Genomic DNA, 24826 nt, shown 5'->3' with positions numbered 1-24826 from the left:
TTTGTTAGTTAATGTCAGCCTGCTGTTCCCTTTAAGCCACAACATGTTTTTAAAAAACAGCCTGCAAAGATTATAAAGAACAAGGCAGATGTTATGACTTAGTACCCTTATTACCACTAATTAGGGTTGGCTAAATCATGCCAATGTACTCTCACATGTACGCTTTTTTCACTATAGCTATTAGTGTTGTCGTGGAGGGTAGAACAACAAGAACTGAGTGTCATGAAGTGCACACAGGGGAGCACTGCAAAGCTAAATGAATGAGTCAGCGAGGTATGTCGAGCTTAAAGTTTGAGTTCTCAACATTACAGATGACTCGCTTTTTGCCTAGCTAGAAAAACCTGGCCCAAAGCAGGTTACATTAAGAGTTGAAATAGTCTGGAGTACCATTTTTAATTAATTGTGTCACAGGCTTCTGACTTTATTAGATGGAGGCAGAAAAGGGGCAGCGAGGGCCATCAACATTTTCTATGCAAACTGTTGGGTCATGTCGCACTAATGCTGCAGAGGTTAAGTCACAAGTGATCAAAATGCAGCTCTTATTCACAGCGGTGTCCATGCATTCAGTTGATTGCTCGTGATCCTAAAGAGCTGTCAAGTCTGTTTTTAAAGTGCTGTAATGCCCACAAATGAGAAAACGAATCAGTTCATTTAAATCACCAAGAATATTCAATCTGTAAAATTAATTTTACTTTGATTTGACTAAAAACTAATTTGATTTCAACCATCTCTGTTATTAGACTGTGGTACCGTGTCAGAACTGAATGCACTGATGTTTAAATGCTTTCATTTTAAAGCCTGAGAGCACTCAGAGTGCACCAAGTGGGGGGGGGGGGGGGGGGGGGAATACAGATATCTGCTTAAAAGATTAACTGTTTTCTGCAGCTTTGCTCTTTTTCCATGTTTGCCACTGTTAACTTCTGCAGTAACATTTTTTTGTAGATCTCTATCACATGTTCCTCTGATAACGTCTCTGACTGAAGTAGGCTGCACCCAGTTAATCCATTTTGTGCAGAAGAAGAGTTAAATTATGCCTCTTTTTGTCCGAGAGCACACGGAGCCTGAAGCAGAAATCCCGGGTTAACAAAGAAAGCCGATAACCTCTTCTGTGATACCTGTTATCTCTGACTGGGATTTTGTTAAGCCAGCTAACACAAAGAAAGCCTAGCTATGTCAAAATGATTTCATAGTGCACCCCTCAGCTCATTCAAGCTCTTGGTATAGTCATAAACCGTAAGCCGGGCTTTACGGTCTGACAATTCAGGCTTTAGGTGAAGAGTAAATTCTTCTTACTGGGTGCACACATTTCTGTTGCTTTTAATGTCATTAATGGGGAAAAAAGCCACAGTGGGAATGGTTTATTTAGTTGTTTGAAAGGTGCAGCATGTATTATCTGGTTAAGAGCAGCTAAATTGGACGTCAAAGCACATTTTGTATCATGTGAATGCCCTAAAACGCAAACTGGGTGTAAATCTGTGAAATGCTTGTGGCTGCGGTAATGAAATGTGGAGCACAATGGTAGCAGAAGCTCACAAGGAAGGGAAAAAAAATCAGCCATGCTCTCTGAATGCAGCAATTTCATCCTGGACACAGCTTGTAGGAAGCTATTGCTGTGCTGTGAATATCTCGCTGAATATTTCAGAGGTTGCTCTCTTTCAGGCTGCTTTAGAAGCTTTAAAGTATTAAAAAGATTTCCTGTGGGTCTCAAGAAGTTAACATTGTGCCTTTTCATGCTTTTTCCCCACCTCAAATCAAGATTCAGCAAGTTTTCAAGGTTCTGGGGTTTGACTCTCTTCCTTTGCTCTCTGTCAAAATAGTATTGCTGCTCTTGTGTTTGTAATTAATGCTCTTGTGTCTCTCTGCAGGCAGTGAAGAGCTAAAGAGGATGGCTCACTCTAAAGCTCGAGCCACAGACGGGAAGGTGACCTACCCCCCGGGGGTCAAGGAGATCTCTGACAAAATCTCCAAAGAGGAAATGGTTCGAAGGCTCAAGGTCAGTGTCAGATTGGTCATTACTGCTTCAGTAGTAGTTTTTGGAGTCGTCTTCTATTGAGGAATATTGCTGATATATCAGTGAAAGAATAATCATCTTTAAAAAAAACTTTGCTTGGTGTACCTGAATAAACCCATTTTAAACCTCATTGTCTTGGAGTGATGATTGTTTTACCCCTTGCTCGGCCATTAACCTCGGGGACTTGCCTTCCCCCATTTAAAATGCCCCATCTCTTTTCTAGATGGTTGTCAAGACCTTCATGGACATGGACCAGGACTCTGAGGAAGAGAAGGAGCTCTACCTGAACCTGGCCCTCCACCTGGCCTCAGACTTCTTTCTCAAACACCCAGATAAAGATGTGCGTCTGTTGGTGGCCTGCTGTCTGGCAGACATATTCAGGATTTATGCCCCAGAGGCCCCTTACACTTCCCCAGACAAACTAAAGGTAGGAGGGTGATTCATATTTTCTCTACATTTCTTCACTCTGTCTTGTTAGAGTTACTGTTGTAATTAGACAACCCTGCTTCTGCTTCTCTAGAGCATAGGTGTCAAACTCATACCAAATTACTATTAGAGCTGGCCTACTGGTATTATACAGCTAATATATATATTGTTTAGTATTAAGCTTTGCTTGTTCCATATTCAGTTTTTCAGCAAAACATGTTTGAGTCCATAAGAAAAGATTCATTCTTATATCTGGAGGAATGAATATATTTCAATAAATATTAACGTTAGCCCGCGACTTTGTTCCAGTTTTAAATTTTGGCCCACTGTGTATTTGAGTTTGACACCCCTGCTCTAGAGGAATAATTTAATGCTAATTGGACAAATTGATATATTCAGTCAACAGGTGTACTTGAAATTCATTCAGCTGGAGATGTGACTTCTTTAAAGTTCAGTGTGTGTTATATGGGAACCTCTGTGTGTGTCCTTTGTTAACAGTTTGAACATTTTCAATGTATTTATATTTACTTTAGTGTAATTCTTTGATCATGCCTGAATTTTGCTTAGTAGAGCTGCTCACATGAAGGATTCACTGTATGCATGTTTTTGTTTTGTCTAGGACATTTTCATGTTCATCACCAGACAACTGAAAGGCCTGGAGGACACTAAAAGCGCGCAGTTCAACAGATACTTCTACCTGCTGGAGGTGCGTGACTGAGCTTTTGTGGCTAACGTGTAGCACTGGGGCTTTGGTCACAGTAAATTGAATTTGGTCCCAAGTATTTTGATCAAAATACAGCGAGGAGTTTAATTTGAGCTTTTACAAAATGTGCGGTGTGGTTGTGCTGTCCTGGCTCTTTAATTGCAACAGTGGAGTGTGTGGAGTTGTTTGTTGTGACATTAAATACCAAGAGGTGTACGCCTGGTTGGTACAATGGAGGCTTGTGCATCACAGAACTGTCAGGAACAGCCCCTTGGATATTGGTTACTTCTTTTGCTGAAGGCTTTGCTCTGTGTGTGGATGCTATCTCTAAATGGCAGCAGAGATGCTTTTTTACAATAAAGTAGTATTTCTGATGTCTCTGAAAGGCATGTTAAAGTGCCACCGTAAAGTCTTGCATTCAGCATGCGTTGCATTGTGCAGGTAAAAGGTCAGCCGTGCACTGAGAAAGGATTGCTTCCTCTTTGCAATAGATTTCACTCAACAACTCCTAGCAACCACTCTCTGTTTGGTCGGCGAGTACATCTTTTCCTTCCAACTTTGTGTGACTGAGGCCTAATGCATGTGTGCACTCCTGGTTGCATAATAAATGACTGCAGCTAACTGTATCTGAACTCCATTTAAAGGAGAAATGTACTCCGCCTTCAGAAAATTATTTATTTAAACTAAATTAGCCTTTAGCATTTTTGGAAGCTCTTTGAAGAATCTCGTTCTGATTTGATTTGATTTTTCCCTCGTTAATGGTTTTTGTTTTTCGGTCTTCCTGCTTGTGTGGTTCAATGCGGTGTGTGTGTGTGTGTGTGTGTGTGTTTTCATTAAATTATGAGTTTGTGCCAAGAAGCAATTTCCCCACAAAATGAAAGAGACAAACTGCTTTTAATTGCAAGTCATTGTCTTTTGTCTGCAACGTAATGATTATTAGGATTGTAATTAAAGCTGCAGTTCTAACTGTGGCATAAATGGGCCATTTGAAGACGAGGGAAATCTTGCCAATTTTTTCATCTTTTTTTTAATGATTATTGTTAACAAAGCAACAGTGAAGTCCAAATGATCTGTTGTGGGAGTGTGTAATACAGAGTTTTAATAGCTGGAACTACACCTATTGTATTTTGGGGGAGGGGCAAGGGTTGTACATGCTTAAACTAAGCACAAGTGTTCATGATGGTCGTGAGAGATATTGTTTACCTAGGTAATGTTTTCGCTGGAAATTTATCCTTAACACTTCAGTTTAACAATAATTAAAGTAATTTAGCCTTGAAGCACTTCAACAACCTGCATAAATACTGCCATGTGATAAAATCGGAAAATATTATCTTCCTGAGATGTTGTGACTTGGCTCAGTCTTTTTAACCAAATGCTTAAAGCCCTGCTTTGCCACCATGTAGCTGCATCAGTAATCTCCATCCACTGTTTGCTCTTACTGTCATATGGAGCGCAGCTAGCGAGTGCTTCAGTGAAGCTCAGTGGAGTTGTCTGTTTACCTTTGGGTCACATGTCACCAGCTGTTAGTATCTCCTCCTCTGTAGACTGCCGGTACTCGGCGGTGTGTTTTAGCCTCAAGCAGTGAAACAACTTCAATGTTCCACCTTCAGAGGGAGCAGTGTTCTTGCATATTTTACAAAGTATTGTGCATTGTTGAGCTTTCTTTTTAGGTACTGGATCAGAGGCTGACACACAACTCTCGCTTTCAGACGTGCCTGGGCTTATTGTGTTGTAAAATGCACTAGGAAACATAAACACATGGCAATGATTTGACATTTTTATATCACTTCAAATATCTGTACCTTACTATAACAGGTTTGATATGGCACAGGCCTAATTTATGAACTGATTAAAATTTGATGGTCAAGATTACTGTGAGCTCATCTCAGCCTTATATTAAGCAGTTCTGATGAAGAAGTAATCTTCCTGCAGTCGAGTCAGCTCACACTAACTTCAAAGCAGGCCAAGTTCATACTAACTAGCTTTAAAGAATATATGTTATACTTACAAAGCATGCGGTGGATATGTAAAACATATCAGTGGAGAGTGGGAGTAGTGGAAAAGGTCGCTCTTCTACATGTTTAAGCATGTTAAGTGGGTGGCTTAGTGAAGGACTTGAATTGCTTTTTCAACTGCAAAGGTTTTAATTGTGCTAACAGCACACAGAGTAGTTGTTGGCTTTGGAAGAACAATTTCTCACTCTTTCTCAACATTTGCTTTCTCCACTGTCGTGCTATCTCAGTGCTTTCTGCTGTGTGTATCAGAGCAAGCCAGATGCAGAGCCATGCAGCCCTAATGCACTGAAGCCCTTACACTGGCCAGTATTGATATGCTTTATCATTAAACTTGGTCACTGGCCTGAAATACTGTTTCCTCTGGTGTCATTTCTCCTTATCTGTCGGGACTGAGTGCGAGTTTTATTTTAGTGTCCAATTTCAGTCCTCTTAAGAGGCGACTGGTGGCTGGTCACGGTGTCACGGCTGAATACCCTCAGGCTTATTTTAAAAAACAAGAGTGAATGTTACCTGGAAATGATTGTGTTTATAGCTGTTGGTTTTTTGTTTGTTGGATTTTTCCCTCTTGTTTAGCAAGTCCCATTAGCACAAGATTGCATGCATTACTGTACCCGGTACAGTAGGCACTTCTAAAGCAGTCAGACTTGCTGCAACTTATTGTTTCAAGATTGCTTTATTTGTAAGTCTCTCATACTTGTTGGTGTTTGCCTGCTTATGTTAAACTACAATTTTGCATGTATTGCATCAAGATTTATTTCCATTAAATGTTGTAAAGCAATCTGAGTTTTGAAAAGTCTGCAATGATGGAGAGCACAGACTGTAAATAAACAACTGCAAATGTGTTGGATTGACAGTAGCAGTAGCCTTCCATAGAGGAAGATTCTACCAGCTACATGATAAGGAGAGGTGGATTGGGCCCTACAGTCTGTTAATCTATGCAGCTCCTGTAGATGTTATATACAGGTGGCCCAGTACTTTTGTCCATACAGTGTATATTTATGGATTAATAATAAGTGGCACAATATTTTTTTGTTTGTACAGCCTATTAGGTTTTGGGACCTGCATAATATTTTAGTACCCAACCCTAGCCCCCACTTAGCACCAACCTCCAGCTCAACCCAGTCAGAAAATGGGCAATGAACTTAATGGGAGACACTTATTGGAGCGTTAAACTGTTAAAGGGCTTCAGAGGTTGGTAGAGACCAGAAATGAAGGTAAACCAGTTACAGCAGATTGCTGCTCCTCCTTGAGCCTGCTTCTCTCAGGATTTTTTTCCCCCTTCCCACTGCCAAGTGCTTGCTCAAAGGGTGCTCTTTGATTGTTGGGCTTTATCTCTGTGATACAATTTAAAGCATTTTGAGAAGACCGCATGCACACTTCACTGAGCTGATGCTCGTTTATAAGAGCTGAATTTTGTCACCATATCAACTTTGAAGGCTATAAGTGTTTTAACCACTTGACAAGAAAACACAGCTGTGCTGCATGAATATTTTCATATATATCTTGTCGCCTCTTTTTCTTTTTTCCCCCCAGAACATCGCATGGGTGAAATCCTACAACATTTGCTTTGAGCTTGAAGACAGCAACGAGATTTTCACCCAGCTCTACAGAACTCTCTTCCAGGTCATCAAGTGAGTCCCTATTTATAAGTCACAACCAACCACCTCGGTTTTCATGGTGTATTGCATGTGTGTCTGTGCCCAGATTTTTATTTTTTCTAATTCCTTCCTTTATGTTTTTTTTGCCTTCCTGCAGTCCTGACAGCGCTAAGCTGCTGTGATTCAAACATCTGAAAATTGTCTTTGCTGCTGCATTGTAAAAATGCACAGTAGCGGTACAGTTGTTTCTAAGTGACTGCCCTCTCGCTTCTCTTCTTTTTTCTTCTAAACCCCCACCTCTCAATTTTACTGTGCTGAACACAACCTCCAGGGCTAAATTCTGCAGTACAGAATCTGGCTCTTTGCCACTGGAAAGATTGTGGTTGTCTGTGTCAAGGTTGTGCCAACACGGTGCTTAATTCTTTTTATTTTCTTTTTACTGCATTGAAAGAATCTAAAGAAGCCTGCTTTCCATTTAAAATATTCTCAGTGATCCAGCAGGTGTTGGTGAGATGGTGTTAATATGTGTGGAAGTGGTGTTTCCAGAGAGTGCGACATAATGAGACTGGTAATGCTTGGTACTGTTAAGGAAGACAGTCGAACAGATTTAAATTTAGCTAATAAGCTTTGCTGCCCTGCTGTAGTGCAGATCATTATGAGCAGGTTTGCCCACCCTTTGTGTGAGCGGTGCATTTTCAAAGACACATAGTGTTTTGTTTGTGTGGAAGGTTACTTTTTGAAATGAGAGGTCCTGCCAGAAAAACAACAAGTCACATCAGTTATACAAAGAGTCCTTCCTTAATCTTTGACTTTTTGTGCATTGTTTCCCTAGCAACGGGCACAACCAGAAAGTGCACATGCATATGGTCGATCTGATGAGCTCCATCATCTGTGAGGGAGACACCGTATCGCAGGAGCTGCTGGACACCGTGTTGGTCAATCTAGTGCCAGCGCACAAGGTACGTCGGGTGAAGTGCAGATGCGTTTAAGTGTCTCAGTGACGCGCTCGTAGTACCGCCACAAAAGATGATCCAAGTAGAACCGGCTCAGTAAAGGAAAGCCTTAAAAAATAAATTGAAATGTTCACTAGACTGAGGCCAGTATGATTTTCCATCCTCTCTAATTCAGTGAGACCCCTGCAGGTGGGAAGAGGTAAAGCAGCTTAAGCACTGGTCCACAAGAATGTGTGGACATCTGCTCCCGAACTATCCAAATGGCATTCAGACAAGAGATGATGGACTACACCCTCGTTTTTCACAGTCACATCTCTGAACATTGCTGTGATTTGCTGTTTTGTTCACCAATTTGTTTTTGTTGTTGTTGTTATCTAGAATTTGAATAAACAAGCATATGACTTGGCCAAAGCTCTGCTGAAGAGGACTGCCCAGGCTATTGAACCCTACATCACCAATGTAAGATTAAATCTTTGACACTCTTATTTATAGTGCTGTTTTAATCCTTTACTTCATTTTACACAGGAGACATATTTAAACCTGTTAACAGTCATAACACTCAAAAGTGATACTTTCAGAGGTGTAACTGTGGCTCTGAAGTCGGTGGCGTGTAGTGTGATACTCTACTTAAAGCACAGCCTGCCATGCTTGAAATGTTTCTGTGCTGTAGGAGTTTCATATCTGTGCTAATGAAGCTAAGAGATATGGTGAACATTACGGCAAACTTCTAATGCCTCCTAATCCACGTGGTTTACACGTCCTTGGTTAAAATACCGAATCGTAAGACGTAAGATGATTTATGGTCTTGCACACACGTACTTACTCCTCTCTCCGCTAACGCAGTCCGAGTTGTGTCGTCGTTGTGTCAAGTCGTGCGATCATGTAGGAGTTTCATCAGTAATCTTTACTCCTCCTGCTCTGTCGTCTGCATCAGTTTTTCAACCAGGTGCTGATGCTGGGAAAGACCTCAGTCAGCGATCTGTCTGAGCACGTTTTTGACCTCATCTTGGAGCTTTACAACATAGACAGCCACCTGCTGCTCTCAGTGCTGCCACAGCTGGAGTTCAAGCTCAAGGTATAGGGAAACAAATCCACATTTATTTATTTATTTATTTAATCTTTGTCTGTGTAGTTGTTTTGCGTAATATTATGATATTTACAAGAATTTAATATTTTTAAAGCAGTTGCATTGTGATGTTAGCAGTAGTTTTAGATTAAGCAGCAATACTTCAATAAGTATTGATATTATAACTACAGTCAAACTGCAAAAGTCTTAAGTCTTGGAGCCATTACACACAGAACTGCACATTTTCACTTTCTCTGCAGGTTTGTTGATTCATATTAGAAAGATAAAGCAGTCAGCCAGTCAGCATAATGTTGCCTCTGCAGTGTCTCATAAAGGCATCCCGCTGATGGATAACGCTCATTAACTGTTCATGGGGAGTGAGGATCACTGCTGTCTCCTCAAAATAATAGCTGTGATAAAAATTTCTCTGCTTTAGACTAGAACCCCCCCCTTCTCTCTTTCTGATGCTTGCTCCCACTTTGCCTTTCTCACTCGTGCTCGTTTCATCTTTTTATCTCTCACTCTTTCTTTCCTCTTTCCTCTTCTTCTTTCATGCTCACCCCTTCCCTCTTCCTTCCTCGTCTCCCTTTGTCTTGCTACTGATTTGCAAACAAGATTGATACCAAAGAAAGTACTGCCATTGTCTGTTATGAAAACGGTAATGTTTCCCGTGTAGTTAATGTAAATGACTTGGCACCTCGTTCCAATCGACGCAGCCGATTTTGGTGCATCATTTCTCTCCCCGTCTCTTTCTCTTTCCCCGCTCGTCTCTGCAGAGTAATGATAATGATGAGAGGCTGCAGGTGGTGAAGCTGCTGGCTAAGATGTTTGGAGCCAAGGACTCTGAGTTGGCTGCGCAGAACAAACCACTCTGGCAGTGTTACCTGGGCAGGTGGGATTCAGTGTTGTGGATCTGACAAATGTCTCTATAACCGCGATGGATCATTTTGATTGATAACTTTGCTTTCAAAGAGACAAAAGAATCATCTTTTCTTTTTTAGCTTTAGTATCAATTGCTCGGTTCACTTTTGGATTAATACTATATTTTAAACCATATTAAAACTAAATATATTTTCTTTTTGTTGTGGTTACACTGGATTCTTCACTTTCTGATTATTACTGCCTAAATGCCACACAAATCCTGTGTGATAAAACACAGTGAACTGTTTGCCATAGGCCGGAGAGAGGATCAAAACAAAGACAGATGGAGAATCGGGTGTGAACACGAGGCTGTAGATAATTAAAATAAATGAGGAAAAATAGAACTGTGCTTGTCATTAATGTACGAGTGTCATGGTGTTGCATTGAACAGTCGTACAGTTGAATTATAAAATCAAGTCTTGCAAAGAACAAAGGGAAGAGTTGAGAATACTTCCTGCAGCTGATCAAGCAGTTTTCAGGTGTGGCATTGTGGGTGAACTGTCCCTTTAATGGCTTATAGATAATACTATGTATTAAAGTAGAGTAGATGAGAGCACAGGACGGAAACAAACAGATGCCAAGGTTAGCAGTAGACTGCTTACATGCAGCGTATCTACAGTTTCCTGCTCTTACCATGAGAAATAAAATTGAATCTACTGGGTTCTCTTATATCAGGGTGTGTGTGTGACACTGAGCACGTCACACACCAGAAGTGTGAGTTTTTTCACCTTAATATATCTCTTAAACCCATTGGGAGAGTCTGGTGAAGCCTGTCTGTAGACGGTTAAACAGATTACATGCTGCTGTTAATCCACAAAGAGAGTCTGGGCTGTAATTTGTATCTCATTAGTTTTACAGGGTTCGACCCTGTCAAGTGCAGCTTAGCTAGTTTATCTGGCTTAGAGTTAGACTTATTAGGCCCCAATATACCTGAATTGTACTGCGTGTCCAAAATATGTGGGAGGGTTTGGCGGGAGTCATGTGACAGAGTGTAATATAAAGTGAGCTTGTTGATGTATGTTGTGTACCCACATGAGACGCCGTCTTCTTAGATCTGCGTTCATGTACGAGCCACCTTTTAAAGTTGCCGACATTAACGTCCTGTTTCTTTTATCAAAAAAGGTTTAATGACATCCACGTGCCTATCAGATTGGAGTGTGTCAAATTCGCCAGTCACTGTCTCATGAACCACCCAGACCTGGCCAAAGACCTCACAGGTAAAAACACACGGACACTTTCATGCTTTTGTGTGCTGAGAACTGCATCTGTGTGAAGGCCGCTCGAGTGTGTGCTCGACGTGAAATGAGAAGCAGCTGCCTGGTGCTTTCTTTGCATTCGAGGTAGCCAGTCTTCTCACGTCCCACTCATTTGTTCCTGTTTCCTTCCCCAGAATACTTGAGGGTCAGATCACATGACCCAGAGGAGGCTATTCGCCATGATGTCATTGTCTCTATAGTAACGGCTGCCAAGAAGGATTTGTCTCTAGTCAACGATGCACTGCTCAATTATGTAAAGGAGAGGACTTTGGACAAGAGAGTAAGTCATGTTTTTTAAATCCTGGTCAATAATGATGATGATGTTGTTATTATTAGTATTATTTTATTATTGATGTATCAGATTGTTTCAGATATAGTTACACTGTTGTTGTTTGTTTTGGGTTTATTGATCTAATAGTGAGATTTATAATTTGATTATTTATATTTTTGTTGGTACATGTTTGGCTTAAATGGCAGTAAACAATCACATCAGCCGCTGCACCTGCCCGTTGAATATTTTATTTTCTAACTAGTAGCTTCATTGAAACGTTTTCTTTTTAATTTGCCGTCAGTGGCGCGTGCGTAAGGAGGCCATGATGGGCCTTGCATCGATCTACAGGAAGTACTCGCTGCAGGGAGAAGGCGGGAGGGAGGCCTCAAAACAGATTTCCTGGATCAAAGACAAGCTGCTGCACATCTACTACCAGAACAGCATTGATGACAGGTTTGTGTGCATGTTCTTCTGACGGCTACAGTAAATTCAAGACAAGTTCAAAATGTATTCATTTAGTACCTGGGAGTTTAACTTTTTAACTTTTTGTGTGATTGCCGAGGAAAAAGCTGGTAGCGGTGCATTTCAGAGTCTTAATTTACTGTGATGAACAATTCCTGCTCTGTGCATAACTAACTGAATGTAGAAAATGAGCTCTAATAAGTTTATTCCCAGCAGAAACATGAAAATCTGCCTTTAATATCCACCTTTCTCTGCACTGTATTTATCAGTGCGGTGTCATAGCTGTATGGAGGAAGAGAGACTGGTTCTGTCACCCTGCCGAGGCTCATAATGTAGAGCAGCCCCAAATATTTTTGTAAGCGAGTTGTGTGCGTGGGACTTTTTATTATTCTTTGAGCAGCATTCCTTTGATGGTGTGTGATTGTTTCTCCCTCTCTCCACCTACACTTACTCAACATGGACAGCATCATTCTGCAAAATGTCACCAGCTGAATTAGAAGTAGATTAGGCAAACTGAGATGGGTTTTTAAAGCCTAAATTGAGTAAAAGAAAAGGGAGAGGAAGAGAACGAGGCGTCGGACTCGAATCTCAGTGGACTTTCTGTGGGTGTAGGTGATCTCTGCTGCTGTGGAGTCACTCAGCTGCTGGCAGGAAAGTGCCCGATGTTGTCGGAGTGTATGCATGTGTGTTGTGTGAACAGCAGGGTAGCTTTACTTGTGTTGGTTCAGCAGTTTCCCCTTGAAAAGCTCTAAAACTTCAGCGCATAACGGCTGAAAAGGGTTTTTTGTTGTTGTTGTTGTGATAAGTGTTGACATTTGAGCTTATGTTTGAATTAATTAATTTACATATCAGTGAGGTGTGTGATGGTGGTGCAGCACCATGAGGGCCGAGAGACAGTGAAGACGTGTGACAGATGACTGATCTTAAGTGGGAGTAGGTGGAAGACACCTTGGAGAGGTGGAGGTATGATGTGGAGTAAAGAGGAATGAAAGTCAATAGAAGGAAGTCAGAATACTCGTGTGTGAATGAGAGGGAGGCAGGAAGTGTGTTTAAGCGAGTTAGTTTAAATATGTGCGGTCAGCCATCCAAAGCAGCAGGTGGCGTACAAGAGAGGTGAAGAAGACAGTCCAGGCTAGGGATGGGTATTGATAAGATTTTCACGATTCCGATTCCATTTTCGATTCTGTTTAACGATTCGATTCTTTATCGATTCTTTTTTAAAAAGGAGAACACTAAGGTCAATTAGCTTAGAACTTTGTTTTGTATCTTCTCTTTGAATGAGATAGAAATTTAGGAGTAACATGGCCTTGCAAACCCAACAGTGAGATCTTAAGAGATCCACAGCCTACGGCTCTTCAATGGGGTGTAACAGGGTCCCCGGGGAAAAAAATTGTAAATGTAAAATAATAAAATAAATATTCTTCTGTAGCAATAACAAAGTATAACATAAATTATTCAGCAGCAATTACACAAGAATATCCAGTAATGTCCCTGCCTACAATTAAACACATTCACTTACCAAAAATCATCTGCTGTGGCAAATAGATGCAAGCCTTTTACCACAAACTTAGTCACTGCTCAGTGACATTCGTCTATCCTGGCCTGAAAGGAGACGCTACCGGTAGACTGCAGGGAGAACTGCCAGCATCTGAGCCAGCCAGACTCTGTCTGTCTCTCATCATGGTCACCTAAACGCACAGTAATGGCAGGTTTTGTAATAAGGCAGATTACGCTAACATAATATGCACTGTTAGTTGATTATTTACCTGCCGCATTAACGGGAGAGGACGTGCAAACGTTACCGCTGCTGCTGGGTTGAGATTCACGAGTCTGGAGCAGAATTAAAAACACGACATTCATTTAAGGTTATCGTGTGTTTTGTGAGCAAATGCTTTCGCATATTCGTAGTGTTTCCTCCCTTAAATGAAATATCTACTTTTCAAGTATTGCAAGTTGCCCCGTTGTCATCCGTTCTCGTAAAGTATAACCAAACTTTTGAGCGTTTGAGCCGCTTAGGCGCCGTGTTTCCTGCCAGGTAAATGACGCTCCGCAACGTGGTGACGTCATTCGGGGCGACTGGAATCGATAAGGGAATCGTTTGCAAAAATGACAAACAGTTCCAAGGAATTGAAACAGTGGGAACCGGTTCTCAACAAGAACCGGTTTTCGATACCCATCCCTAGTCCAGGCAGGGTGGAGCGGGTGGAGATTCAGAGGTGATTTGTTACAGAAGGATAGAAGCAAGAGTGAAAGAGAATATTTACAGGATCAGTCGATGTGCTGATGGCAGTTTGAGTCTGAGCTCTGAATGCAGGCCCTTCGAGAGCCGAGGTGCCCTGACGTTAAAGGCGCAGTCCCGTCTAGACTTGAATTTAGACCCAGGAGCTGCCAGCAGGGGTTTGTTGAGGGTTTCTGGCTACCCACAGGCTAATGGGCTAATTTAAATAAGTAATGAAGTAATGTCTGCAGTAAAGTAAAGCTCCCAGGAGCCATTAGTCAGAGTACTAAATCAAATCAGTAACCTGTGTAGAGATGCTCAGTGATGTCATATCTCTCTTCTGGTTTTAGTTAAAGGTTCAGCTGCTGCTTTCTGTACCGGCTAGGATCTATTAACTATTACTAACCACTCGCACCCAAACATTTTTATTATTTTATTATTATTAATTAAATTTTCACCATAAAATTTGCCCTCCGTACGTACAGGTTGCTGGTGGAGCGGGTTTTTGCCCAGTACATGGTTCCTCACAACCTGGAAACCACTGAAAGAATGAAGTGTCTGTACTACCTGTATGCCACCCTGGACACAAATGCTGTTAAGTACGTCAGTTTTTAATTGTTATGCAACAACATGTGTATTAAAGGAGGCCTGGCAAACACATCATTATGTCCCTTGCTTCTTTCACCTGCAGAGCTTTGAATGAGATGTGGAAGTGCCAGAATCTGTTGAGACACCATGTCAAAGACCTGCTGGACCTGATCAAAAAACCCAAGGTAACTAACGCACACCACAGACTTTAAGAACTGCACTATACTTGTCTCTAAAAGGTTTTTCTGTAACTGTATGTTTGTTTGTTTTCAGTCTGAAGCATCCAACAAGGCTGTGTTTGCCAAAGTCATGGTGATCACAAGTAAGGCATCTCTCTGAATTCAGCACGTCCTTTCAAACAGGAAAAATGAACGAAAGAGATCGCAGGGTGACCTTCTCACCCTTATTTCACATCGATTTCACTGTGACATGCTGAAATTTCTCTGTGAACAGGGAACCTGCCAGACCCTGGCAAGGCTCAGGACTTTGTGAAGAAGCTGGCTCAGGTCCTGGATGATGATGAGCGAATCAGAGATCAGTTAGAAACCTTGGTCAGCCCCGCGTGCTCTTGCAAGCAAGCTGAAGTCTGTGTGGTGAGTGTTGAGTTCCTTTGAGATAACGATGTGGTTTCCTTTAAGCGAAATACTTTCATCCCTCCACTAGCTTTGTGTTATTTGACCCGATCCTTCAGGTACTGTAGTCGTAAATGTACTTATTTGTTCATAGAGTTCACATCTTCCAATTTTTGTGCATAAGACGACACTTTTATACACACATGTCACTATTTTGAGTCCAAAGTATCCTTGTCTTTATTATATATAATCTGTAATAACCTTTAAATGAACTCGACTTTAGTACATTTCAAAGGTGGTTTTAAAATGTTTAAGCTTGGTTTCATGACAGTTTTAGTGACCGATCGTTGTCATGGTGGGGAAATGTATTGAAACAATCCACCCCTGCTCCGCTGTAAGGAGGATTTTATTAGGGCTGCCCGCCATAATTTCTGTCTCTCTGTCTGATGTCTCGCCGAACACAGAAGACGGACTGAGACGTGTGACTGTAGCGGTCTTGAGCAGTAATTCTCCCGGCTTTCTGAAGATCCTTCAAAGTTTTTCTTTGGACATCGGCTGCTCTTTCACTCATTTTTAATCCATTTATGGTACCTAATCATATACAGAGGATTTCTTTTTGTTTGTAAAACATTGACCTATGAATCACTCAAGCACAAAAAGGCACCTGTGCGCCAGCGTCGTGTCTGCGCAAACAACTTAGCAAAGACACAATTTTACGTTGTGTCCTCAGACACTTTGTTAGTAGCAGCCTGATGCATAAACAAACGTTTTCCTGTTTCGTGAGTTGAATCTGTGAACGTTGCAAAGGGAACAGTCTTGGCAACGTGGTATTTTTGCAACATGACGGTCATTCGAAAAGAGCTACTGGCCAAAAACTCGTCGTATCTCAGCATGATGTGCAGCGTGTCCTTTAAAATTTGAGGAAACTAGACAAGTCGAGTCCAAAAAAAGCGGCAGACCTAAAGATCCATCTTAAGAATTAGGGGAGGAAAATATATCAAAGCCCTGACAGAGGACCTCAGAAATGCCTAGAGACCTTCAGTTGATCCATCTGCTACTCACTGAAGCCTCATCAGAAATGGTCTCAGTGGAAGAGCCATTCTTAAAGGAAAGAGAAAAGGCTCAGGTATGCCAAGTTATACAGGACCTGGACTGAAAATCAATAGCACAAATTCAGAAAAGTACCATCAGATTTTGATCCAGCATGCAGTACCTTCTGGAGAGCATCTGATTGGCAGCAGCTTCAGGATGACAATGATCACAAACACACTGCCAGTGCAGTAAAAGCATACCTGGATAGAAAAGCACACAATGAAACACTATCTGTCAAGGATTGGCCTTGCAAGAGCCCGCACCTCAATAGCATTGAAGCAGTGTGCTTTCATGTTGACCGAGAACAGAACGAAAGGCAGCCATGTCCTTCAAGACGTCTGGAGAAGTATTCCGATTACTTAAAGAAATTACAGGAAAAATCAGCTAAGAGAGTTCAGTCTGTAATGATGAATAAAGGTGGTCATACCAAATATTGACGTTCAAGCCTGTTAGAACTGCACAGACTCTGTTTTTGCTTTATATACTGTATTTACGTTTGTTTGCACATAAATCACTGTGCTTCTTTCCCATTTTTCTTGGAAAATTTAAAGAAATGAGGGGAGGCATGAGACACTTGCACAATAGAGTATTTCACTAGAAAGTATTTTTGGTATTTCTTTCTTGTTGCTTAATCCTGCGGCAGATTTGCTAAGTTGGCAACAATTAAGTGAACTAAATGATGATGCTCACTGCTGTGAGTATATGAGATGTTGGGCGTTCACGCTGCTGTGTTTGTATTTCCACATTTTAAAAAAAATGAAAAAAAGCAGCATTAGATTTTAGTCCAGCTGTGAAATATCACTCCAGGTGGCTTTGGTTTGGCAGTACTGAAAAGGCACAGAGAATATTATGGTCATAAAATGCTGAGCTGGTGCTGTAAGCGTTGCCACAAAGTGCCTGCTCATAGGGGGTCGTCTGATTGGTGGAGTTTTCTCTCTTTTAGGGTCTTTGTATTGTTGTGGTTCGGTGCTACATAAATAAATTGAAGTTCTTAATTGTCGTCCTTTCAGAGAGACATCACTAAAAAACTTGGCAGCCCCAAACAACCCAGCAATCCATTCCTGGAAATGGTGAAGTTCCTGTTGGAGAGGATTGCTCCTGTGCACATCGACACAGAGTCCATCAGGTACTGTGTGTCAGGATGCAAATTTTAGCTCATCCAATCAATAAAAAGAATGCAAATAACAGCCATATCTGAGTCTAGCGTGCAGAAATGTAACCTCTACCATCATCTATCAGTGCTCTGATAAAACAGGTAAACAAATCTATAGATGGAACAGCTGATGACGAAGAGGAAGGTGTTCCCACTGAAGAGGCCATCAGAGCAGGGCTGGAACTGCTGAAGGTAAAGATCAGTAATAAACACAAACGCCTGTGGTGTTTATCTGCAGATTGACACAATGGATACTCTGTTGTAAGCCTTTTCATTATCGTGTGTGAGTGCACCATTTAACAGAAATAGAATACCTGCAGGAATGAATCTAAATTATAGGCTCTGCAGTCGCTCAGTAACTTCTGCTGCTGTCGTGTCAATTGCTACCTGCAGTCTAGCAATCAGTGATAAATAAATTGTTGTTGGTTGAAATTGTGGAGTGACGGGAAAAAAAAGAAGCACTCGGTAATGGATGATGTCTCCTGCAGTCCTGCCTTTTTATAGTGACACAAACACAACAGATAATTAATGATGAGTAAAACACACACACATCTTTTCGACCCTTTACGATGTGCTTAAAATATCAATCACGCTTGTTTCTTTTCTTTCTTCTCGTTTTAAATGTCAGTAAGGTGGAAAAGGTGTTGATTGTACTCGGTGCCGCTGTTTGACTCGTCTTTCATCACTCGCAGGTGCTGTCATTCACACATCCAGTGTCATTCCACTCTGCAGAGACGTTTGAGTCTCTGCTGGGCTGTTTGAAAATGGATGACGAGAAGGTGGCAGAGGCAGCGCTGCAGATCTTCAAGAATACAGGCAGCAAGATGGAGGAGAGTTTTCCTCACATCAAATCGTGAGTTTCGTGAGCCAAATTTGGCTGATTTGTTTGCCTTGCAGCGCTGTGTAATGTGCAGTGACACTCCTGGAATGCAGGGATGCATTATTTATACACTTACTAAGGATACGCTGCTCTGTGCATGACTTGTGACCCAACTTTCTGCTGTATTTTTGTTGTTCATGGTGTTCTCCCGTCTGCTCCCCCAAGTGTTCTACTGCCAGTACTACAGGCCAAAGCCAAGAGAGGCCCTCCCCGCCAGGCTAAATATGCCATCCACTGCATCAACGCCATGTTCAGCAACAGAGACACACACTTTGCCCAAATCTTTGAGGTCAGTCACTTTGGTGCCAGATTTTTATCTATGTGGTCAATGAGAGAGGATATCCCTATCCCTAGCTTAAATCTTGTTTGTGACCGGCAGCCAATCAAAATGAAATTCGATTTAAAAGGAAGGGGAAAAGACATAAAACACGTTGTTTTAGACGGTGAGTGAACTCTGGACCAGTATTGGGTGACTGCTGATTATCTGGAACTTTCAAAGCAACTGAATCTAAGAGGGGAAACCAATGTGGTTTGCAGTGCTTTACCCTTTAATTGTGTTATTTCAGCCGATTTTCCTGTTTTTTGTGTTACAAAGATAATCTGTCTGCATTCAGAATATTTACCCCAATGTGACGTCTGCATTAACTTTACATCAAATCCATCCTGAGATTGAAACCACGATTATTTTTTATTTTATTTTTTTTTATGTGCTCCTAAAACTGTGTCAGTGACGTGTTGTGTTTCTTCAGCCTCTTCATAAAAGTCTGGACACTGCTAACCTGGAGCAGCTCATCACTCCTTTGACCACCCTGGGTCACCTGGCCCAGCTGGCCCCAGAACAGTTTGCTGCACCTCTCAAATCTCTAGTCGCCAACTTCATTGTGAAGGATCTGCTCATGAACGACCGGGTATACGCTCGCATGAGTATACGCACGCATCCACATATACCTCTTACTGTTCTGCAGTGTTTAAGCACGCCTCTTCTCTTTAGCCTTTTGAGCCTAAGATTAGTGCTTCTCCTTTACTATTATTATTTGTAACTTTTTTATTACTTTTCATTTTGATGTAATTAGTCTTATTTTATTCATTGAATTATTATTAGTGGGGGGTTTTCTTCTGCTTGCACTTTGGCTTAAATGTGCTGTGTAAATATTCCCAGCTGTGTTGAGCTAAAGTTTCAGTTTATGTGAATTATTCCAATTGTTTGTGTTATTTGTAGATCCCAGGAAAGAAAACAACCAAACTTTGGGTTCCCGATGATGAAGTGTCCCCAGAGACCATGGCCAAGGTCAGCAGTGAACGTTTGTGTGTCTCTTCAAAAGCGCCGTCTGGCTGCTGTTTTTGTTTTTTAAGTAGTTTAATCTGAAGATTACTCTGAGCCACACTCTTGATGTATTAATGCAAAACACTTAATCTTTCACTCTTTCATCTTCCTCATTCAGATCCAGGGCATCAAGCTGATGGTGAGGTGGTTACTAGGCGTGAAGAACAACCAGAGCAAATCGGGCAACTCCACCCTGAGGATGCTGACTGCTATCTTACACAGCGATGGAGACCTAACAGAACAGGGCAAGATGGGGTAATTAGAATAAATAAACTCTGCTTCTCAGACAAACATAAGGTCCTGTGTGTGTCAGGTCCTTGAGCAGCTAAAAGAAAGCTTTGTCCTCAGATTAAGATCATGTAATTTTCAGTGAAGCGCTCACTTTTAATGGGTGCTCTGGACCTTTGGGGGTTTTGATGGTAAGAACGTTTGTAGATAAATGAATAAATCTGTTTCCTCTTGTTTCTCTCTAGCAAACCGGACATGTCGAGGCTGCGGCTGGCGGCGGCGTGCGCCCTGCTGAAGCTGGCACAGGAGCCCTGCTATCACGAAATCATCACGTTGGAGCAATATCAGTTGTGCGCGCTCGTCATTAATGTAAGAACTGCCATATTTAATTTGCTGGCTCTGCATTTTCAGTTCAAGTCCTTTTCTGTGCAGCTCATCTTTATTCCACCTCTGCTTCTTCTCCCTGATATTTTGTCGCATTTCATCCTCCTCATCATCGCGTTTCCTGTTCTCCGTGTCCTCTTCTTTGCGCTATAGGATGAGTGCTACCAGGTGCGACAGTGTTTTGCCCAGAAGCTTCACCGGGGCCTGTGCCGTCTGCGGCTACCGCTGGAATACATGGCAGTGTTCGCTCTGTGCGCCAAGGACCCCGTTAAGGAGAGGCGGGCTCACGCGCGCCAGTGCCTGGTGAAAAACGTCAACATACGCCGCGAGTACCTCAAACAGCACGCTGCCCTCAGCGGTAAAGAAACCAAACGATATCTGATGATTTCGGATGACATTTGAGGGTGTTGTCATATTCACTGTGTGTGTACCCACAGACAAGCTGTTCTCTCTGCTGCCGGAGTATGTGGTGCCCTACACCATCCACCTTCTGGCACACGACCCAGACTATGTCAAAGTACAAGACATCGAGCAGCTAAAGGAAATTAAAGAGTAAGCGGTATATGATCTCTTAAATGGTTGTTTAATATTCCAACCTGGCGTTTGTGGTTTCAGTCACGTTTTAGTCTGTTTTTATGATGGTTAATCATGACTTGTACCTTTTAATGTCAAACTTGCTGTCCTGGTTAGGGCTCTGTGGTTTGTCCTTGAGATTATAATGGCCAAGAATGAGAACAACAGCCACGCCTTCATAAGAAAAATGGTGGAAAACATCAAGCAGACGAAAGACGCCCAGGCCGCCACCGATCCCAAAACGAATGAGGTGCTCATTTAACGTGCAGCTAATATGGACAGTAGATATCCAGCCAGTGTTTCAGCCGCCGTCATCAGTGCTGCCCTGACGTGCGTTTGTTGTTTCTTCCTTGTGCAGAAACTCTACACAGTGTGTGACGTTGCCATGCACATTATCATGTCGAAGAGCACCACCTACAGCCTGGAGTCTCCAAAGGACCCCGTGCTGCCATCACGCTTCTTTACCAAACCAGACAAGGTCGGTCTCTGCACTCTAAAGAGTTTAAAGCATCCAAAACATTTTTCACTTTGTTAAAATGAGTAAACGACAGCATTGCTAGTGTTAGCAGATCCTTCCAAAGAGTTATGAGAAAGTAGCGGCCTTAAGTTTTGTATAAACGTGTCCTTGTTTGAAAAGAAATTATCAAAAAGGGGAAAAAACAAAAAAAGCAGGTATGTTTTGTCTAATGAGATCGTCTGCTTGTGTTTCTGCTTTGTTTTAATTGCTGCTGTTCTCTCTGCTTCTCTCTTTCAGAACTTCAGCAACACAAAAAATTATCTCCCAGCAGAGATGAAGGCATTCTTCACACCAGGAAAGGTAAGCTCGAGCTTTTTAAATGATAATGTGGGCTCACTAGTTTTGTTGATCACACATCCGGCTCACTGCTCCACTCTGACCACCTCTCCTTCCTATTTAAGCCCAAGTCTGCTAACGTTTTGGGGGCGGTAAACAAGCCCTTGTCATCAGCGGGCAAACAACTCCAGAGTAAAGCTTCTCGTATGGAGACCACCAGTAACGACTCCTCGTCCAACCCGGGCTCTCCACAGCGCAGCAAAAGCAGGTAGGAGATATAACAGCAAGACTCCCACACTCAGAAAACGTAACGTATCAGCAATATTTTGGTCTGATAAAAGACTCAGATTAGCTCCAGGCACTCCGTGTTTGCACGTAGGATGTGTTTCCATACGTAGCCGCTCTGCCGTAGGCTTTTTCCTGTTAAGAGTTTTTCCTTCCCACTGTTGCCAAGCACTTGCTCATAGGGGTTTGTCTAACTGTTGGGGTTTCATTCTAATATTGTCGGGTCTATGGATCATTTTCAAATGTTGAAAATTCAGGAGACTGTGTCACTGTAACTAAAATAGTAAGAAGTAATGATTGATGTTATTTTTCAGGCATGACAGCACAGAGATGGATCACAGTGAAAACGAGGACATCAGCCTAAAGAGAGCAGACAGTGTCGACAAGGTAAATCTCCTTTAGGCGCTGCGAGATTGATTGTTTAGAAGATAAACGTCGATGTGGCGATCACGTCTTTATTTCTGATGAGATCTTAACAGGATGTATTGTTTAAAAATATGTGTTGAAAAAGTCTATTGGAGTAGTTATTGTTACAACCTTGATTGAAATTGAAACGACTGTAATCTAAACGCAAAGAGGCTGTGCAGACTTACTCTATTGTAAGTTATTCTTTCTAGTGTGAGGTGGTTTTTGTTTGTTTCTTTTGTTGTTGTTTTTTAAGTAAAACAAAAGCAAATAAGCAAAACCGTGATAAAAGATTACACTGAAGCTGATGGAAACTAGTGAAGGGAGCGTTGCCGTGATTCGGCAGAGTGCTGCCTGTCGTAAATCCCCGTGTCTCTGCTTTATGATACAACTGTGCAAACACCAGCTGGATTGAAGTCGAGACTAGATTAACGTGTACAAATTGTGTAAACCATCATTATTGCTTTGCATGCATGATTTCATCTGACTCAGAAATCCTACCTTTCAAAACAAACAACAGAAAAAAGTAATGGTATCTTTTTATGCAAAAATATGAATTTCACATGAGTTTCTCGCTGAGTTTGTGGGTTTTAGAAGGGTTAACCTCAGGAATCGAGACGACTTGTGTAATTTTTCAGCCTTCGGTAAGGTTACAGAAGGGCTCTGTGTGTTATTGCTTACAGATCTATTCACCAGTCACGTGTGAGAAACCACTCCAAAGATCTCAAATCTCTCTCTCATCACCATCTTTCTTCTTCCTTTTCTTTGTGCTGCTGTAAAAACTGAATTTCAGTCTGTTTTTTACTGTGAAACAAAGAAATGGTGAACAATGAGTTTGTGTGCAGGATATCGAAAAGCCCCGGGGTCGCAAACGGGGCGTAACCTCCGGCGATGACCAGGAGAGCAAGCCGAAGCGTGGACGTAAGAAGGCAACTGCCAACACCACCGCAGCGGCTGACTCTGAGGACCCGTGGGACGAAGACAACCGGCCGGAGGACGAACAGAACAGTCCGCCCAAGAAAGGCCGCAGGGGCCGGCCGCCAAAGTCTGCTACGCCCAGTCAGGACACGCCTGCCAAAGGGAGGAGGGGGCGGAAGAAGGCAGCTCCTCCACCCGAGGAGGATGAGGAGGAAGAGGAGGAGGACGAGGAGAGGGGTGAGGAGGAAGTAGAGGATGAAGACGAGGACGACGACAGGAGCAGTGAAAACATGGAGGTGAAGACCAGGGGAGGAAGGCAAGCCAGGGCGCCACGACGATCACAGGGGTACGAAAACAGCCGGCGCACGCAGAAACGCGAGATGTGCTTCAAAGTTCTGTCAGCGAGCTTCTTTTTGATGGAAGTCGCTTTGTTTTTGTCTTCCTTTAACAGATCTGACTCGGCAGAGTCCACGCCGCAGAAAAGGAGAGGACGTCCGCCTAAATCGGCTCAGCCGGCGGCCAAGAAGCCAACGTAAGATTCACTTTTGCAAAAATGCACATCAGCGACTACGACTGCTCCTCCAAGGGCACAAAATGTAATATGTGCACGCTAAGCTGTTCCTGTTCTGTCCGCGGATACAGGCGCGGTGGCCGATGGAAGGCAGCTGCCACTAAGGATGAGTCTGAGGAAGAAGATGAAGAGGAGGAGGAGGAAGAAGTGGAGGAAGAGGAGGATGAGCCAACACCGAGGGTACTGGGTCAAGTGTTGTCACATCCATTTTAGTGTCTTTTAAAACAACTCAAGTATTTTAAAGGAGTTTATATGCTTAGTTATTAATTCAGTTTTCATCCTTTTCCATTTCAGGGTCGCAAGAAGGCAGCTGGGCGAAGAAGATGAGCTAAAAAAAACTTTAAAACAAAAACAGAGGACAAAAGAAGACGGCACGTCTCCTCGAGAGTCACGGAGGAATGACGCAAGAACGAAACAAAATAAATGGACATTGAACTTTTTAAAACTTTTCATAAGCCGACGCTCCTACTGTTACACCGACTTTACACACTTGCATATTCCACGTGCACACTACATCAATACATCCGCATCGTCAGCTGTGGGTTGTTGCTTCGTGCTGCATTGTGATGACGTTAAGCCACATTAAGTAGAAATGATTTTACCGAGGAAAAACAAAGGAAAAAAATAGATCGCTCTTGTAAATAGTCTCTTATGTCTGTTTCATGTTCTGTTGTTGTGTTTGACGCTGACTGGGAGGATGCTGTAAAGCCTTTGCCCACTCACGTTATTAAAAGTGCTCCCAAAAAGCGGCGTTGCTTATCAAACCTCCCTCCGTGTCAACTTTTAAAAACTGAAAGAGATTAACCATTACCTTTTTTTTTTAATGTAATGTTAATTGTGTGAATTTACTTTAAACAAAGAAATAAAACATGTTCTTTTGTTTACAGCTCTGTATATTAAAAACGTTTTTTAAAACCATATATTGAAAAAGAAAGTGTCAGAACCCTGTCCGACTGTAGAGTTGCTTCTGGAAACGATTGTAGTGTGCGTCTCATTTTTAGGTTTGTACTTGCTGATAGAAGGAAGTCATGAGCAGCTGTGTTGCTAGTTTCTTGGTTTTGTTTTGGGTTTTTTGTCACTGCTGATTAACTTGGCTTCACATCCACCCAGTCAGACCCTCCATTGTATCAATATAATTCTCTATAAAAACCTGACATGTT

The 24826-nt window shown here is 42.1% G+C and overlaps 1 protein-coding gene across 1 annotated transcript in view; it reads left to right on the top strand.

Moving 5' to 3' along the window:
• The window catches only part of pds5b (PDS5 cohesin associated factor B), a 30986-nt gene extending 6160 nt beyond the window's left edge, over window positions 1-24826 (top strand). The window contains exons 2-35 of the mRNA XM_006800131.3: window positions 1866-1993; window positions 2235-2438; window positions 3057-3143; window positions 6689-6786; window positions 7586-7712; window positions 8085-8165; window positions 8641-8781; window positions 9549-9664; window positions 10816-10910; window positions 11084-11229; window positions 11522-11673; window positions 14386-14499; window positions 14592-14673; window positions 14762-14810; window positions 14942-15081; window positions 17163-17278; window positions 17392-17497; window positions 17998-18158; window positions 18351-18474; window positions 18935-19093; window positions 19405-19473; window positions 19628-19764; window positions 19983-20106; window positions 20275-20479; window positions 20559-20673; window positions 20812-20944; window positions 21053-21172; window positions 21449-21511; window positions 21613-21755; window positions 22087-22159; window positions 23023-23441; window positions 23547-23627; window positions 23738-23846; window positions 23961-24826. Of these exons, the coding sequence (XP_006800194.1) occupies window positions 1886-1993; window positions 2235-2438; window positions 3057-3143; window positions 6689-6786; window positions 7586-7712; window positions 8085-8165; window positions 8641-8781; window positions 9549-9664; window positions 10816-10910; window positions 11084-11229; window positions 11522-11673; window positions 14386-14499; window positions 14592-14673; window positions 14762-14810; window positions 14942-15081; window positions 17163-17278; window positions 17392-17497; window positions 17998-18158; window positions 18351-18474; window positions 18935-19093; window positions 19405-19473; window positions 19628-19764; window positions 19983-20106; window positions 20275-20479; window positions 20559-20673; window positions 20812-20944; window positions 21053-21172; window positions 21449-21511; window positions 21613-21755; window positions 22087-22159; window positions 23023-23441; window positions 23547-23627; window positions 23738-23846; window positions 23961-23993 (4230 nt within the window). The 5' untranslated portion in view covers window positions 1866-1885 and the 3' untranslated portion in view covers window positions 23994-24826. The remainder of the gene's footprint in view (window positions 1-1865; window positions 1994-2234; window positions 2439-3056; window positions 3144-6688; window positions 6787-7585; window positions 7713-8084; window positions 8166-8640; window positions 8782-9548; window positions 9665-10815; window positions 10911-11083; window positions 11230-11521; window positions 11674-14385; window positions 14500-14591; window positions 14674-14761; window positions 14811-14941; window positions 15082-17162; window positions 17279-17391; window positions 17498-17997; window positions 18159-18350; window positions 18475-18934; window positions 19094-19404; window positions 19474-19627; window positions 19765-19982; window positions 20107-20274; window positions 20480-20558; window positions 20674-20811; window positions 20945-21052; window positions 21173-21448; window positions 21512-21612; window positions 21756-22086; window positions 22160-23022; window positions 23442-23546; window positions 23628-23737; window positions 23847-23960) is intronic.

This window comes from Neolamprologus brichardi, chromosome 10, assembly GCF_056152115.1.
Source record: "Neolamprologus brichardi isolate AB-2024 chromosome 10, ASM5615211v1, whole genome shotgun sequence".
Classification (NCBI taxonomy): Eukaryota; Metazoa; Chordata; class Actinopteri; order Cichliformes; family Cichlidae; genus Neolamprologus; species Neolamprologus brichardi.
The sequence above is the reverse complement of the archived record's forward strand: the minus strand, read 5'-3'. Positions and strand labels throughout refer to the sequence as shown.